The following is a 17,975-nucleotide window of genomic DNA, read 5'->3' on the forward strand; positions in this document are numbered from 1 at the left end:
TTGATTTGCTTATTTTATGCTATTGCCGCTTTCGTTTACTTTACCTGTTCTTTGATCTGTTATTTGTAGTGTTCGTTTCTTAGACTTTGTTTAGTTTCTGAGAAAAAAAAAATAGGGTTTTGAATGTTATTTGTTTTTGTTTTGATAATATGTCTTTTTGGGGGGAGTAAAGTTGGAATCTTTTTTCGTTTTTCTCTAACGATGTGGTGTTTTCGATTGTTTTCTTTTTTTGGGTTTTAATTTTTTTTTTTTGTTCATTTTTAACTAATTTGTAGAGGAAAAATGGCATCTTTGTGTGAAATGTGGTTGATTGGAATGGTATTTATATTTGTATTTGTTATCTGGGAATTAGTAAATAATTTGTTGAAGAAATATTTTTTTGCTGAGAAGTTGATGTAACTAGTGATTGTATGCTATCAAACAAAATTAAGACAAAGGGTTTAGGATGAGTGGCTAAGCGTGTTAAGGGTTAAGAGCGTGCAACCAACGGACCCTGATTGGTCTGTTGAGGATCTATAGCCGATCCAAAGGTTTTGGGATTAGGGCTTAGTTGTTGTTTTAGTCTGTCTGTCTGTGTGTTGGACATGGGATTACAAACCAATTGTTAGGCTGGTACCTTATAGACACGGAACCGTAGGAAGTAATGGTTTCATGATATAGATGTTGGCCTGTGATACTTGTTACTGTAAACTGTTAAATTACGTGGTGGAACTAACACTGTTTTAGGTTGTGTGCTGGGTCTGTTATGACTATAATTGATTTTTGCATTGCTTTAATCATACTAGTCTTTCTATTTGTTAGCTGAGGACGGGCAAAGCTGGTGTTTTCATTATAACTAGTGTAATACTTTGAATGCTTGTAAATGACATTTGCTATGTACATTGGTGAATGAGATTTCCATGTTTCTACATTTGTTATTGTTATGTCCTGTTTATAAACGAATGCATTTCCTGTTGTAGTCGTCATCCTGAGGTGAAGTGGGCCCAGAGGGCAGACAAGGTTTTTATTACAGTGCAATTGCCAGATGCCAAAAATGCTAAGGTTAATCTAGAGCCAGAAGGTGTTTTTACCTTCTCTGCCAGTGCGGGAGCGGAAGACCACCTTTATGAGCTGAAGTTGGATCTTTTTGATAAGGTTAATGTAGAGGTAAGAAGCTAGTCTTCCAAATTATTGATAGCTTTTATTTTTTCACCAGGAATTAACATCTGTGTAGCCTATGCTACCATTTTGGCCGGGAATTATGATAAGTTTCTTGTTTCCTTAGTTGTCCAAATCAGCAATTGAATATGAGTTCCATTATGTTTATGGTCATTTAACAACATTTCCATGTAGAAAAGTTAAGAGTGTTATGCTAATGTTCTGTAGGACACTTACTAGGGTCAATTTGCACTTTGTTAGACCTATTGGTGCTAAAGTATGCATTTTTAATTTGCTAGTTGGTTAGGAAAGTCATATTTTATCACTTTTCTTTTAATTAAATTTTGTTTTGACGTGTTTGTTATCTGTTTCCTCCTTGATTTAGGAAAGCAAAATAAACATAGGAGTAAGGACCATATTCTGCATCTTGGAGAAGGCAGAGAACGGATGGTGGAAAAAACTATTGCGTGGAGATGGCAAGGCCCCACATAATATCAAAGTAGATTGGGACAAATGGGTGGATGAAGATGAAGAGACCGGTACTGTTTTTTAAATTTTTATTTTTTTGTGTGTGTAATTTTGTTTTGTTTATTTAAATTGATTTTGTTTAAATTGACAAATGCTGATATGCTCTTAGTTGGGAATTAATTTACTTTTCATTTTGATTAGGTCCTGGTGCTGACTTGGATTTGGGAGGAATGGACTTCTCGGTAGGGGAATATTAGCTTATGAGATTTGAACCTTAAGTTTTGGTTATGGGCTTGTTGACTAAATCATTGCTGTATTTTGCAGAAATTTGGTGACATGGGAGGCATGGGAGGCATGGGTGGCATGGGTGGCATGGGAGGCATGGACATGGGAGGTATGGGCATGGGAGGCATGGGCATGGGTGATGATGCTATGGGTGATGACTTTGCTGACAGTGATGATGAAGGTAACAAACTAAGCCAGAAGTGCTTCTAGTTTATACATGGTGTAGTGCAAAAAATTGTATATGAATTGTACATTTGTACTTGTTATGCTATAAAATATGAGGGATCACTTTTGTCTTAAAGATTTTGAAATTGGTAAAATATTGTTAATTTTGCTGTTGTATGCTTAGATCACTTAGAAAGAGAGAGAGAGTGCAGAAAATAATTAATGTATGAAGAAGGAAAGAAATCTATTTGTTTGAAGATTTCTAGTTGTTTCAAAAGGCATTGCCTTGTTTGTGTTAAAGAAAAAATTGAGTTTTTCAAGCTCACTCTATGGTGTAGTTGTATTTTGTCTCCTGTTTATTAACAACGAAATATGCTTTTCTGTTATGTTAGACCAAGAAGTTTCCAAGCCAGACTTCGACAAATTAGAAGAAGGGGCAAAAGCAGGACATGATGCTGCTAAGAGTGAGGGTGATGCTCCAGAAGAGAAAAAAGAAGCTGCTCCAAGCACATAGTCTTATGATGGTTTAAAAATTCTTAACTATGGCTTTGATTTAAATTCGTGGGGTGAAATTTTCGGTCTTTATGACTGTATCAATGCGTGTCATTTATTCTAACAGAGTTGATGGTGGTGATGTTCGAATTTGATTTCTATCTTATAGACGGGCAAAATACTATATTTTTACTTGAACTAGGATGTTTACTACTATGTTTCACAAATGATAATCCTTAGTGGCATAATGGCTAAATTCATGGTGGACTTCATGGTTAGACAGCGCAGGCCTAACATTGGAGTTCTTTAATTAAGTGTACGATTGGTACAATGAATGGATATTCATTAGGAATAATAATCATTATTATTAGGAATATAATATGTTGTAATGGAATAAGTACTACAATCCATAAGTTTGATTGTTACTTAATGGAAAGTTTGTAAAAGATATCCGAGTAAAATTTATATTTTTGAAAATATACTTATTTTAAAATTTATTATATGCATAAAGGAATAATTATTACAATCATTTTAAAGACTTATTTTTATGTAATAACCAATCCATGCAATGACCAAATTTCTGGCATGAATCATTTTAAATGGGATGTTCTTTTGCCGTGAGACTCAAAAAAAATTTTACACCCAAAACATGATTATGATTTTTCCAGCTGTGATTGTACCATGTCCCATGAGATTAGTAAGTGGTCATGTGAGTGTGCAATAAAAGTGTGCTTGGATATGGAATTTACAGGTTGAGTCTAGGTCACCATAACATACTAGTTTTTGTCAAATACATATTTTTGTTCCCCTTATCCAAACCTCACCTCTGTCTATGTGCTCAACCGACCAAATCTCTAGAACTTTTATGGCTTATCAGTCATCTTAAATATTTTTGGTTATTAATGGGGATAAAACTCTGGTACAAGGGGTAGTTTCAATCGGCCTACAAGTCATTGGCATCAATCTTCTGAATTGAACTCAAGCAAACTTCAACACAGCAAGGGGTTCAAATTAAGTCCTCATTTGTGTTAAATTACTCAACTCACTCTTCGTTGATTACATTGATCTTCAGTGAAGATGAGCAATCATCATAGGATACTCAACTTGGATTCGGTGTTTTATGGTGTCACTCTCTGTAACCATGAAAGATGAAACTAGAAAAAGCAAAGCAACCGAGAGGTAGGTGTTCACCTTTTTAAATGAACTCAGATGAACTTTGATTAGCATGGTCAACTACTCTACCAGTGTTAAAATATCAATACCAAGGTGAGTATTGATCAATCTAATGAATCAAAGGCAATGGTAAGGTCGAAAGTGTAAAGACAAGCAGGCTAATAAGCAAAGGTCACCCAAATAATTGTTAGGTAATACTTAGGTCCTGTGTATTCCATACATTAAACTTGATATAGTGCAGACATATGGTAAGTATTGGATGTATGGTTGTATCGTATTGAGTCTAGTGCATAGGACACTAAACCCAATACGTGTTTTTGTTAAAATTCAAAACTAATTATTAAAAAAAAAACAGTGAAATATAAATTGAGTAGAAATTCTTTGTAAACAAATTGAGTAAATATATTCATAATTACTAATTTTTTGATCATTTTACTGTCATCAATTTTATTTGTATAATACTATGTATTTATTTATTTATTTTTATTTAATTTCACAATGTGAGGTATTGAATGTATGATTGTGTTAATATGTCAAAATAGGGTTTGATGGTAGATGATCACGTCATAAAGATTGGTATTCACCTATATATTTTAAATAATGTTGTTAGAATTTTTGTACCTTAGGTCCTTAAGAAGGTTCCTTGTCAATTTAAATAATATCCAACTAGTAAAATTAATTTGACAAGATTCTAAATAACAGCCATCCCATCATTTTAGATTTTAATGCAAATATTAATTTCTCCTTCCAAACATAAATGTATTATTATATCAATAATTCTCAAATGTATGATGATACTCAACCTGGAAAAAAAAAAAAAGAAGGAAAATTACATTTTATCATTCTAAATTATACCTCATTTTACACTTTACTCTCTAAACTTTTTGAATGCACGTTTTGCACCCTAAACTATGACTCATATTACATTTTGCATCATGCTATTAAGGTTGTTGTTAACTTGAATGAAAATTCAAAATTTAGGATGCAAAATGTAATAAGGAGTATAGGTTAAAATGGTAAAGTGTAATTTATCTTTTGTTTTTAAAGTATTGAGAAGATGGCCAATTAGGTCTTTTCACGTGTTGTCATATTTTTCCATCTAAGTCAACAGCAAACTTCATTCTCAAAAAAAAAAAAAAGTTAACAGCAAACTTATTATTGGAGTGCAAAGTATAATAAGTGTGCATTTGAAAAGGAGTATAGGTAAAGTATAATTTATCTTTTGTTTTTAAAGCATTGAGAAGAGGGCCAATTAGGTCTTTTCACATGTTGTCATATTTTTCCATCTAAGTTAATAGCAAACTTCATTCTCAAAAAAAAAAAAAAAAAGAAAAAAAAAAAAGGTTAATAGCAAACTTATTATTGGAGTGCAAAGTATAACAAGGGTGCATTTGAAAAATTTATGATGCAAAGTATAAAATAAGATATGGTTTAGGATGGTAAAATATAATTTAAAAAAAAATATAATAATAATAATAATAAGGTATGGAAAAATTTAAGTGAATTTTTGTTTAGAAGAAAAATTATATTGAAATTTTTTTTTTGAGAATCTAAAAATTATATTGAAATTGATGATTCTGTTTGAACAATTTTAATACTGTAGATATCATGTTGTGGTCCATAAATGGGTGTCGCTTAGAGACAGCATATGACATGGCAAGAGCTGATTTGTTGACAAAAGTCACTACAGTGATCTTCACCTGAGAGGATCATAACCCTAAAACCCTGATAACAAGGTTGTCTTTCCTGAATCGTCTACAGCAACAAGGATAGAGATGGAGGCTACGGACATGGATGTTGAAGAACAACCTCAAAACAATCCCAATCCCAATTCCAATTCCAACCCAAATTCTTACAAGCGGTTCGGTCTTAAAAACTCAATCCAAACCAACTTCGGCGATGACTACGTTTTCCAAATTGTCCCCAGGTACGCTACTTTTCCTCTTGAACCTAATTTTTCTTTGTTTTCTGATCAAATTTAGGAAAAAGGAGCAAAATTTGATTCTGGGTCTTATACAACATCTCAATATGTGAGATATTTTGTCAAAGTTTTTAACTTGGTTAGTGGGTTTTTGCTATGCTTATTAGTTTGGGAATCAAACAAGTAGTTGTTAAATGGGTTTTGTGTATTTGTTTTTTTAAAATTTTATTTTGAGGGGTTAATTTGTAATGTGGGTTTTGGATGGCAGGGAGGATTGGACGGCAATGGCGGTGTCATTATCAACAAATGCAGTGAAGCTTTACTCACCAGTGACTGGTCAGTACTATGGAGAGTGTAGGGGTCACTCTGATACCATAAATCATATCTCTTTCCCGGGTGCATCAAGTCCACATGTGTTGCACTCTTCCTCTTCTGATGGAACCATTAGAGCTTGGGATACCAGGACATTCCAGCAGGTAGCTCCTTTAGTCTCTATCTGTTTGCATACACATTCATAAGTTTTATTTACATCATGTTGTGGTGCAAAATATTTTTAGTGGTTTTCTTGTTTAATTCTTTAAAGTATGTTGGTTTCTGATTTTTGTTTATTTTATTTGATTATTAACACTGCAGGTTTTGTGTATAAGTGCTGGCGATTCACAAGAGGTCTTCAGCTTCTCATTTGGAGGATCAACTGATAATCTTCTTGCTGCAGGATGTAAATCTCAGGTTCAATGTCTATGTTAGGAAATAAATCATATTGAGTGTTGTGAAATGTTAGTTTTCGGTTTAAATTGTTATTTGCTAGTTTTGGTGTTCATTATAGTATTTGAAGGGTGATTTATTTCTGCACGTTCACATATATAGGTTGTATATGTTCGGTGGTGTTTCAAGAATAAAATGTGTTCAATATTTCTTTTTTGTTCCTGTATTAGACAGTCAAATAAGTAGGATAACTATTTGCCAGTTCATGCACTTATGATTATCTTTTCTTGTGTGATAATCAATTTACTCAGATACTCTTCTGGGATTGGAGGAACAAGAAGCAAGTTGCTTGTTTGGAGGACGCTCATGTGGAAGATGTTACGCAGGTTTGTTCTGATGCCTATGCCTGTAAAATGTCAATACTTTCAGGTCGAATCATGTTCACTAATTTAGGAAAATAGCGACACAACTTAGTTTTTAAGTTGTCCTTATCAAGTACTTGAAATGTGGCTAGAATGCAAAAACTTTACATATGGTCGGGGTTATCAGTTGACTGGGGTGGGGTCACATATTGAAATCCTAAATGCTTTTGTTATGCATTTATATGGAAGGCTATGTTACTCTATGTCAGTCAAGCTTGCATTATAATTATATTTTGATACTTCTTAGCTAAGCTGAAGTAGTACTAGTTTTTTTCACAGACTTACTTGTAAAGATTCATCAACACTAGTGCATCTGGTTTGTTTATGTGATCTGTTGATATAATAGGGTGGTGATGGTATATTGTTACTTGATTTTAGCTAGCTTTTGGAACTTGTGTATTTTCTGAGTTTTTGATAACTTTGTGATTTTTGATAGGTTCACTTTGTCCCTGGCCATCAAAGCAAACTTCTTTCTGCATCTGTAGATGGGTTGATATGTATATTTGATACTGATGGAGATATAAATGATGACGATAATCTTGAATCAGTAAGTGCATACCAGTATCAGTATTGTTTTACAGATGAAATGGCCAGTTACGTATATTATGGAAAGTAGGGTTGATCAGAGAAACTTGTGTCAAAATAATTGCTTTTCAGTATCTAAGGTGTGTGTGTGTGTATAATTCTCCCCCCCCCCCCCCCCCGGCGTGAAACAACAAATAAAAAGGATAATTCTTGTCAACTGCAAGGTGTCTCATGAAAACCTAGTATCAATGCACTTAGTGTCATAATATGACCTCAAGCGCTTGAGCTTTAGCTTGACAAATGAATGGTTTGTTACAGGTTTCTATTTTCTTGGAGGTATTGGATAGATGATCCTTTATAAATATGATCAGGTTTATGGTTACAATTATGTAGGTAATTAATGTGGGAACTTCAATTGGTAAAGTGGGGTTTCTTGGAGAGAGGTATCAAAAGCTCTGGTGTTTGACCCATATTGAGACCTTAAGGTATTGTCTTTTCCCATGAACTGCTGTTAAGGACATTATTGTTAAAATATTCTTAATCTTTACTCCATCTTCCTGTGGGAATCATGAGACTAAAATGTAGTTTTAATATTTGTTATACCTGAAATTACAATCTATGCTATAAACCAGATTTCTTGTTCCACCTTTCTAATATGTCCCGTGTTAGATATTTAGATTTCTACTTAACACTCATATTTTTACTCTGATTGGCTGCCACAATATATGTTAAATGCTGATAGCTTATTTGGATTTCTTTCAGTGTTTGGGACTGGAGAGATGCAAAAAGTGAAGCAAGCTTCCAAGATGCCCGTTCATTAGCTTCTGATAGTTGGACATTAGATCATGTAAGTTTTTCATTTTTATATAGAATCTACTCATTTTTGTCAATTAGTAGAAGCCCTATGTTTTATGTTTACATACATGGTTGAATTTTTTGATTGCTTATTATAATTTTATTATTATTATAAATAAATAAATGAGATGCATCCCCACCATAGGCAGATAATATAATAGCTAAAAAACCCTCTTAAGATTAAGCCTGGAGTTTATCCCATGGTCGTCAAGAACTCCTTGAGGCAGGCCGGAATATTGTAGAACTTCTTGCCAATAGGCTCTAACTTAGATTGCACTTTCACCTCCCACAATAATGGGTGGAGAATGATGTTGTGGGTTCAAATCACTGGGTGCATGTGTTACTTTAACATTTATTAAAAAAAGAAAAAGAATAAAAAAGAAAATAAAAATAGGCCAAATCAAGTATCTGTACTAGCATAGTTGAGTTGTAGCAACAACTTTACCTTGGGAAGCATAAGCAATGCCCGATTTAGCTATGTTCCTTGTAATAAATAAAGATACAAGTAAGATGACCAGCAACACCACTCTGATGAGTTGTCAAATATGTAATAAACCATGGTTTTGCAGCATTACTAACCAACTCACAACTTTTGTATATCAACCACGCCTTTTCTTGTAGCCAAGCTAATGGTTCATTAGACAGCATGATCACTGAAAATGTGGTGCTTAACTTTAAGTCAATTGGAAACTTATTTAAGTGCTTTTTTTGGCCAATCACCAGGGGTCATTTTTCCTAATTGGCAGGAATTATTGCCATAGGACTCTATTTAGATACAACTATGCAACAATTTTGTCACCCTGAACATTTGAGAATGACATGATATCCATTTAGGCAGAAAGCTATGAATTTTTAACATTTTTTAATGGGAATTTATAGTTCTGGGCACTTTAGGTGTAGTACATTAGGTTCTTCAATTAAATTCAAACATCTAGTTGCATTGACGCCAATAAAGTACAAATATTGTTATCATTTCTAAGGACAATTGAATGTAACCAGGTGTTTTGAATTTAATTGGAGAACCTAATGTACTGCACTAAAGTTTAAAGAATGCAAACCAATTCCCTTCCAAATACTGCTGGCATTGAGCCACATAATTAGTAACCCTTCTCTTTTGGCAGGTAGATTATTTTGTCGATTGTCACTACTCAAAAGAAGATGAACGACTATGGGTGATTGGCGGCAGTAACTCTGGCACTATAGGCTACTTTCCAGTAAATTATAATGGAGTGGGAGTCATAGGATCTCCAGAAGCAGTTCTTGCGGGTGGGCATACAGGTATTGTGAGGAGTGTGTTGCCTATGGCAAGTATGCAGCAGGGTGGGCTAGCCCAAAACCAAGGCATTTTTGGATGGACAGGTGCTGAAGATGGCCGCTTATGCTGCTGGTTGTCTGATGAATCTCCTCAGATAAATAGATCATGGATTTCAACCGCATTGATAATGAAGTCACCCAGTACTCGCAAGAAAAATAGGCATAATCCCTACTAGCAAGCCATTTTTTTTATTGGCCTTTTGTATCTTTTTCTTCATCATTTTATTTTTTATTTTTTATTTTTTTATTTTGGGTTTTCAGTACTGCTTGCTGTGAACTTACTGTACCATTAATATAATCTCTCTCTTTTTTCTTTTTCTTTTTTTTCTTTTTTTTTTTTCGTTTTTTTGGGTTTTCAGTATGTGGGTGTACAGAGCATTGGGAAACATATGGAGTTTGTAACTTTGTATTAAACTATTAATTGGCCATGTTTATATAAATCCTGTTAACGAACATAATTTCTAAGACATACAAATCACACCTTCTAAGTCCGATTCCATTTTCGTTTTGGTACTTGAAGTTAAAAACATTTGTAATCTTGTTCTTCTGTCTATGCTCGTTAATTATTTATACGAATGGTAAAAGCTAAATAAGCTTGCAATCTTTATAGTTGGGCCATTTGATATACACCATATCATATTTAACAATACAGGTCAATAAAAATTTAATCTTTAGCTCATTTATAAACAGAAAAATCAGCTTCAAAAAAAGAAGAGAATACGTTGTGGTTTTGACTGGAGAATGAAGCATAAGCTAAGGGTCAATCCTAAACGTTGCTGATTTAGTTTTTACAATATATTTCTCTCGGTAAAAACCGAAATTAATCCCCTCTTATTTAGCAGGCAAAAGTAAACTTTCATTCTCCAATCACATCACGCAGGATAAATCCGTTGTCTCTGAGACAAATAGAGAAGACAGAATACATATATAATATCCAGATTCCGGAACCTGCAAACCAACATCATCAATTTCCATACCCCTGCCTTCATTAGGTAATCAAAATCAATCATGCTCTGATTGAATTCAACCCTAACAACAAGGAAAACACATGAATTACAACCACCAAGATAGGTCCAAGGGAATATAACAATCTCACCTGTATTTAATATTATAACTTGAATCATTGAGATTTTCAATAAAAGAAAAAGAAAAAACATACAGTACAAGCTTCTCATTATGTTTTGCGACACTATGCAATAGCTACTCAACATTTACTATTCCAACTGAATAAACCTAACAGGGAAACAGTGGCTAACCACTCAAACAACGCAAATATAAAGTTTGGACACCGATGCCTTTAAAAGTAGCAAAGCCGCCATTAGATGAATGTTTCACACCATAAAATGAATCAGCCACGACCGCGCCCTGCACCTGTCACCAAAAGGAAAAACATTAATGACTTCTTATGGTGTATAAATTCACCAGCATTAAGTTGAACATATACCATGAACAAACCCAAAAAAAAAAGATAGCACATGCTGCTTCCAACAATACATAGCAATTTTTATTTAATAGTATTGAAAGTTCTAACCAGGGATGGAAATGCTTCAGAAAGAGCACGTACGTTTAATATCTAAGTTCTTTTACTTTGATAGTTCTAACCAGAGATTGCAATGCTACAGAAAGGGCAAGTGCAATCAATATCTAAGTTCTTTTACTAGGTGACAACAAACACTTGTAATCTACCATTCTTCTGGCCATACTTAATAGGATAGAATCCATCATATGCAAATTTTCTTTCCATGTAACAGGTATAGAAATCACCAAGCAATATATATATATTTTTCTTAGAAAAGTTTACCTCTGCTTCCGCCAGCCTTTCCTCCAGATCCACCTCTACCTCGGCCTCCACCCATACCCTTAGCACCTCCATCATCCAAGCCACGCCCAATTCCTTTCGGTTGGCGTCCACCAGGACCATCCTCCCTACCTCGTCCTCGTCCACGACCAACACCAGGTGGCTTCCTATCTACAAAACGCAATTGACCAAATAAGAACCTATATTAAAAGCAATTTTCACTTTTCTGAATTAACAAAGCTTTATTTTACCCACGTTTTTAGAAATTCAGGTGCTTCTTTCAAAACATATATTTTTTTTGCTGAATTCTTTGGAAAAAAAAAAATATTGAACTAAAACTAATCTCCTCATTCTTAGAAGCGAGTTTCAAAATAAATAACCTAGTCTTCTTTGATGAAAGAGTTAAGAATACCTGAACGGCTCTTAGTTTCTTCCTGAACCTTATCGATCACCTGGAATACAAAGGAACCAATATAGATTAATGAAATATGCCACTAAAACAATGAAAGTAAATAAAAAAAGAACAAAGGCATATGATGATAGAAACTATCGCATTCAGATTTTAAAAAATGTCATCCAACTGACTGTTACATCAGTTCAATTTCAGAACAATGTGTTACATGCAGATCTTGATCTAATCAGAAAAGATTTTTTAAAGACAAAAGTACCAATGCATCAATAAAAGTGACTATGAAGCCAAATTAGAAAGGCATGCATCTTTATTTTCAGTAAGTAGAAGAACTTATCAAATGCAATTAGCTTTAAAGAAAAATATGGGGGGAGGGGGGGCTTTAGAACACTACAAAGCAATGATAGCACCTTCCAAAAAGCATAATGCAAAACTCTATTCCTTAATTAATGCTACCAGACAACATGACTAACTAACAATACAAATATCATAGACAACAGATCAAATTAAGTCTCTTGATGGACTAGAGATGCATGAATATATGAAAAGAGCATGACACAAAAAATACATAGATGAGTACATCACTTTAATATGAGCAGATTATTAAGAACACTTCTCACCATACCTCATCAGGAACTCTAAGATACTTGATTGTATTCCCACGGATGTAGCATTCAGGCATTCGCCAAAACCTATCTCCATCCTACATCACAATTCCCAGTCACATTCAATCAAAATATTAATAAGTAAGAAAAAACACACTTCAAAGAACAAAAGTGAAGTGAATTAAACAAAAAAAAGGGTCAAAAGAAAGGAAAAAATTATTACTTTAGAGGTGCAGATGACTTCCCGGAGATGAATGTTCATCCAAGTATCACAATTGACCAAATGGCCGTTGTAGGTCTCACCATTTTTCAGTTCGACCAACTGTTACGACGCACAATAACTTCAAGTTACGAATCACTTACCATAACACAATATCTAAAAGCATTATAAAGTATAAATCCATGTCCATTCACAACGAATAATATTTTCAAAATAGAGATGAAACTCTTACCATTGGGTGCCCTTGGGCACTCTTAAGTAGAGAAAGCGGAAGCTGTAACCCAAAAAAGAAAAGAAAAAGTGATTAGCAAAAATTAAAATTAAAAAAAATAGAGGAAAAATACAACTAGGAGCATTAATTCTAATATGTTACATTACTTAGTCGAAATCAGTACAAGTATTTAGCTTATTTCAGTTCAGAATTTTAAATTTTTTTTTTTTTTTTTTTTGGTTAAGCTAAAAAAAAAAACCCCCCATAAAAACAATGGAAAAAAAAAAATCAAATCTTTTCTAGTATTTGGGGTTTTCGTTCGTTTTCTGGGCAACCAAACAGGAAGTAAAATTTTTGAGGATCAGAAAGTAACGTACCATATTTTGGGGCACAGAAACTCAGACAACACAAAAAACCTGCAACAAAGTCATAGTCAAAATCTAATGAAAACCCTCCAAGGGGGAAAAAAAACAACAAAAGTAATTGAACAAATTTATTAGATCGAGCAAGCTATGCTAAAGAAATAGGATACAAATTAAAAATAATAAAATCTTTAACGTGCAGAGAGAGAGAGAGAGAGAGTTGGTAGAGAAGAAGGAAATCGTAAATAAAACAATAATATAGGTTTGAATTCAGGCTATAAGCTAAGCGAAACGGAGATTACCTGTTGTTTAAGATTAAGAAGAGGCTTCGATTTCGACTTGAAACAAGAAAATCGTATATCAATGAATTTTGATTGCGAATGTGAATGATAATAATAATATATATATATATATATATATATATAGTGATCCACCGGGTTTTTGTTTTGGCGAAACTACACTATTAGTCCCTAAAATTTACCCTATGAGCACAATTAGCCCCTCAAGTTTTTAAAATGAATATTATAAATCCTTTAATTAACTTCTATTAACGGTGTTACTTACGTGGCTAACAGAATAATGATTTGACATTTTTTAAATGACGTGGCATTTATTTTTATTAAATACTATCAATGGCTATTGAATTAGATTTAGACCATCCCAAATACAATTGTCTACTGCACTATTCATTTGTTATCACACTCCATATATTTATTACAAACAGGTTATATTCGGAATCTTTAACTCAAATACTCTATTCCAACTCAGACCTCCCCACTTTACTCTCTCACTCTCTCTGAGTTCCAAATTGCTGGCCACATTTCCATCGGCCCATCATCGAAACCCGACTTGAGAAATCATTGGACCATCCTCCACCAAACATGGATGACCATGGTGGTGCATATCTGCAACTATTCATGGATGGGGCCACCTTTTACAACTGCATTGGTCTTGGGAGTCTCTTGTCAATGAAAGTGTGGGACCCACTGCCCCAATTCATCCAAACATGGGTCCGCAACTACATTGGTGGAAATTTAGTCTAACTACTCTTTGGTGGAACTTTAGTCTACCTACTCTCTGGCTTCCTCTGGTATTTCTGCAAAGCTCATAGATCTCTTCGAGCTTGCACACCAGAGTCATCTTGTCTTCGTCCAACGTGGCACTGTCAATCATTCTAAGACAATTGCTTAAAGGTTGCACCGTCAAACAATAACGTTTTTCTTTAAGACAATTGCAATTGTCTTAATCCGATTAAAGCCAAGGCACATAATTGACGGTGCTGGATAAAGTTTTTCTAAAAACAATTGCACCGTTGAACAATAAAGTTATTCTTCCCATTACGTTAACATTGCCATGGCACTGTCGATCACTTTTGTACTGGGCTAGGATAAAGATTTGAATTAGAATGGTCTAATTTTTTTCTTATGTGTTAATTTAATTTTGTAATTTTTTAATAAAAAAGAATGCCACATCATTTAAAAAATGTTAGGTCATTATTCCGTTAGCCACATAAGTAACACTACTAACGGAAGTTAACCGAATGACTTATATTGCTCATTTTGAAAACTTGAGGGACCAATTACGCTCAATTGAAACTTGAAGGACCAATTGCGCACATAGGATAAACTTCAGGGACTAATTATGTAATTTCGCCTTTTGTTTTGCTACCTCTCTCTCTCTCTATCTAACTATAAAACAAAACTACGACTAGGACTACTAGGACTAGGAGTTTTTTTTTTTTTTTTTTTTTTTAAATAATTGCGAGGTTGTTTTTAAATACTGACGTGGTATTTTTTTTTTTTTTTTTAGAGATGCTACGTCTACAACATTTTTACAATATTTTTACAACAAATCATGGATGGTTAGTTGTTATTGGTTCAAATTTAAAACTAACACTAAGATTACTTTTTTATCCCAACAATAACAATCAGTAACAACTTGCCATTTAGGATTTGTTGTAAAAATGTTGTAGAAATGTTGTAGACATAGCATTTCTCTTTTTTTTTTTTTTAGGTTGTCCGATTAAATTGAACTATAAATCGTTTTCCTTAATTTTTATTTAATACTGTGAAGTCATTTAAAATTAGATATCAATCTTTTTAACACAAGGTGTGGTACAACTGGTAAGCGACTGTTGAGGTTTCACTACATCTCAAATTCAAGTTCTCATGAGGAGCTAGTGGTACCCATGGACTTACCTAACTATATTGTGGGGTATGGGACAATGACTGCCACACGCGAATCCTCTTTTTTTATTCTAAAAAAATATATATATCAATCTTTTTTTTTATGAAAAAATATCAATCTTTATAAGTTTTCTCTCTCACTGTTTTTTTATTTATTTTATTTTTGGCGTGTTTATACTTTTTTTAATAAAGAAAAATAAATAACCTGAAAATTGAGGTCATATTAATTTTTTTTTTTAAAGAACCACATTATTGCAGTCGAGTTACAGAATGAGTAATGTTATAGATACAAATTATTTTATAACATCTTTACAAACTGCTGATGTGATTTTAATAATTTTCAAATAATCATTAATAAACATAAGTGTGATGTTAGTGGTAGATCCATATTAAAACTAATAAGAATTTGTCACATCAATAGTTTGTAAAAATATTGTAAAATAGTTTGTAACTATAACATTATTCTTACAAAAGCGTAATTAGTGTATTGGGCAAAGAAAATTAGGTTTCTTGATCATAAATTTATCTTCGATTTAGTTTTGGACATAACTTTTTTTTAATGATAAATAATTAATAAATCTACGTCATGTATCACAATAAGTACTTTTAAAAAAAAAAAAAATGTAAAGACGTCTTTAATAAAGTCTTAGACTAGTGAAAATAATAGCTCATGTAATAACTAACACTAATTGGGTAATTGATATGAAAATTATTTAAGTAGCTAATGGATATAGAAATTGGTAACCAGTAGATGTCCAATGGTCTCGTTTCCTTTTAGGCCTCGTTTGGGAGGAGGGAATGGAATGGAATGAAAAGGAATGAAAAGAATCATTTTAGAATATTCTTCCATTCCCTTGTTTGGGAGTTTTAATGGAGGGAATGGAAAGTCCATTTCCTTATTTGGGAGTTTAAGTAGGAGGGAATGGAATGGGTAGGAAGGAACACTCATTCCTCTCTATTCCCTTAAAACCTCAAATTTTTATTCTCCCCGAAATTGGGAGGAATGGGAGGGAATTGAATTAAATTTAATGATTTTTTTATTAAAATTCCCAAATTACCCCTATATATTCAATTCTTTATTTTAAAATAGGGGTCTAATAGTAATATTGTCATAAAATGATTCCATTCCATTCTCTCCATGTTACTTCCAAACAAGATTACTTACATTCCATTCATTTTCATTCCTTTCCATTCCTTTATTTTAAAACATCCAATTAAGGTTACTTAATTTCATTCTATTCCATTCTTTTCCATTCCTTTTCCTTACTTAAATACATTCTATTCCATTCTATTCCTTTTCATTCCCTTATGATTATTCAATTCCATTCCATTCCATTCCATTCCCTTATGAACTCCCAAACGGAGCCTTAGTGTCGTGATGTGAATTTATTTATTTATTACTTTTTTTTTCCCCATGACAAGAACTGAACAACACTGATAAACCACAAGACTTTGGCATGAACTTTTGGCATGATACCATTATGGTTTTTTTTTTTTTTTTTTTTTTTTTTTTTGATTCTCAACTTAAAAATTTTATTAAACTGAAACTGAATTCATACAGATAACATCTTGCTGCACTTGTGCAGAGACAATAGGTGGGGTATCCTCCACCCAAATGACCCTATCTAATACAGACTTGGCATTTCTTGCCAAAATATGAGCTGCAGAATTTGTTTCCCTGCAAATGTGAGACACCATCCACGCCTCAAAACATCTAAGATCCACTCCTATGCCTTCAATGACGTGTTGGATGCCACTCGGTACTACGCTTTGATCACGAATTGCGTTGACTACAGTTTGCGAATCACTTTCAATGATAATCCTTTTGAGACCAAGATCCCACGCAAGTTGAACCCCATCTTCCACAACCTTTGCTTCTATCTCTAATGCACCCAGAGGCATGTCCCATCTTTTACTCATTGCTCCCATAATTTGTCCCTCATCATTCCTAATCACCACCCCATTTCCACAACACCCAATCTCCCTGAACACTACACCATTTGTGTTAATCTTATACCAGTCCTGTCTAGGAGGAGCCCAGGGATGAGTGGTCTTAGGGGGCTGCCACAACTGAGGTTGATTTTCCTCCTTAATTTCAGCAACGTACTCAGCCACAGCCCGGATCAAAACCCCATTACCTTTACATTTCCCCTCATGAATAACCGTATTTCTATTATTCCATATGCTCCACGCCGTCACAGCAAACATGGTCCAATCAACTTGCGGGTGTGAATTCATAATCTCCCATACTATATCTACAAAGTCATTTATAGGATCTTGTAGCCATGGAAGCTTAATTTTAGTTCCACTCCAAACAGCCTTTGCATATTGGCAACCCCACAAGATATGACCAGATGTCTCCCTTAGTCCACACAGTACACAACAGTCACCACTTCCAACACCTCAAGCCATAAGCCGATCCTTGGTAGGGAGAATGTTTTTGCACGCTCTCCACATAAAATGCTTTATTTTACTTAGGCAAGTCAGCTGCCAAATAAGCTTCCATATGGACCTCATCTTAGAACTATCTGAGTTGCTTCCAACATCAAGACGAGTATTCCTTTCTTTCAGCCATTTTTGGGCAACCACATATGCACTCTTAACGGTAAACTTTCCATGAGTGGTCCAAGCCCATATAATTGAATCTTTAGGCAGTCTCAAGCTAAGTGGGATTCCTAACACGATTTCAGCTTCATGGGGGAGAAAAGTGCTTCTTACCTTG

At 33.9% G+C, this 17,975-nt stretch overlaps 3 protein-coding genes across 4 annotated transcripts; 2 read left to right on the forward strand and 1 right to left on the reverse strand.

Annotated features, from left to right (window-relative positions):
- The first annotated feature begins 873 nt into the window (after nt 1-873).
- On the forward strand, nt 874-2,780 carry LOC115969885 (uncharacterized protein OsI_027940-like). The gene is made up of 5 exons (XM_031089520.1): nt 874-1,146; nt 1,523-1,676; nt 1,807-1,847; nt 1,930-2,071; nt 2,448-2,780. Exons 1-5 carry the CDS (start codon nt 889-891, stop codon nt 2,567-2,569), a joined length of 717 nt encoding a protein of 238 aa, XP_030945380.1. The 5' UTR covers nt 874-888; the 3' UTR covers nt 2,570-2,780.
- A 2,602-nt stretch (nt 2,781-5,382) lies between these two features.
- LOC115969898 (WD repeat-containing protein GTS1-like) lies at nt 5,383-9,782 on the forward strand. Of its 2 annotated transcripts, none has more exons than XM_031089533.1 (8): nt 5,383-5,647; nt 5,910-6,117; nt 6,275-6,370; nt 6,658-6,732; nt 7,205-7,315; nt 7,687-7,778; nt 8,056-8,140; nt 9,270-9,782. In XM_031089533.1, the coding sequence occupies exons 1-8, from the start codon at nt 5,496-5,498 to the stop codon at nt 9,636-9,638; spliced, it is 1,188 nt and encodes a 395-aa protein (XP_030945393.1). In that variant the 5' UTR covers nt 5,383-5,495; the 3' UTR covers nt 9,639-9,782. The 2 variants fall into 2 exon arrangements, with proteins under 2 accessions (XP_030945393.1, XP_030945394.1); XM_031089534.1 differs by lacking the exon at nt 5,383-5,647 and adding an exon at nt 5,673-5,780.
- Nucleotides 9,783-10,538: 756 nt separating this feature from the next.
- On the reverse strand, nt 10,539-13,470 carry LOC115971826 (probable U6 snRNA-associated Sm-like protein LSm4). Its single transcript, XM_031091890.1, has 8 exons — nt 13,370-13,470; nt 13,083-13,121; nt 12,727-12,768; nt 12,498-12,596; nt 12,295-12,372; nt 11,673-11,712; nt 11,264-11,431; nt 10,539-10,833 (listed from the first exon to the last, which is right to left on the reverse strand). Exons 2-8 carry the CDS (start codon nt 13,083-13,085, stop codon nt 10,811-10,813), a joined length of 453 nt encoding a protein of 150 aa, XP_030947750.1. The 5' UTR covers nt 13,086-13,121; nt 13,370-13,470; the 3' UTR covers nt 10,539-10,810.
- Between the last annotated feature and the right edge of the window lie 4,505 nt (nt 13,471-17,975).

Source organism: Quercus lobata, chromosome 12, assembly GCF_001633185.2.
Source record: "Quercus lobata isolate SW786 chromosome 12, ValleyOak3.0 Primary Assembly, whole genome shotgun sequence".
Lineage (NCBI taxonomy): Eukaryota > Viridiplantae > Streptophyta > Magnoliopsida > Fagales > Fagaceae > Quercus > Quercus lobata.

Excerpts from the sequence above, each read along its gene's own strand:
- LOC115969885 (XM_031089520.1), top strand. The coding sequence starts at position 889 with ATGAGATTTCCATGTTTCTACATTTGTTATTGTTATGTCCTGTTTATA. Across the intron at positions 1,147-1,522 it reads TTGATAAGGTTAATGTAGAG|GAAAGCAAAATAAACATAGG; the intron begins GTAAGAAGCTAG and ends TCCTTGATTTAG. Across the intron at positions 1,848-1,929 it reads TGGGAGGAATGGACTTCTCG|AAATTTGGTGACATGGGAGG; the intron begins GTAGGGGAATAT and ends TGTATTTTGCAG.
- LOC115971826 (XM_031091890.1), bottom strand. Across the intron at positions 12,597-12,726 it reads GTGCCCAAGGGCACCCAATG|TTGGTCGAACTGAAAAATGG; the intron begins GTAAGAGTTTCA and ends GCGTCGTAACAG. Across the intron at positions 11,713-12,294 it reads ATCTTAGAGTTCCTGATGAG|GTGATCGATAAGGTTCAGGA; the intron begins GTATGGTGAGAA and ends TTTGTATTCCAG.
- LOC115969898 (XM_031089533.1), top strand. The coding sequence starts at position 5,496 with ATGGAGGCTACGGACATGGATGTTGAAGAACAACCTCAAAACAATCCC. Across the intron at positions 6,118-6,274 it reads ATACCAGGACATTCCAGCAG|GTTTTGTGTATAAGTGCTGG; the intron begins GTAGCTCCTTTA and ends TTAACACTGCAG. Across the intron at positions 6,371-6,657 it reads CTGCAGGATGTAAATCTCAG|ATACTCTTCTGGGATTGGAG; the intron begins GTTCAATGTCTA and ends CAATTTACTCAG.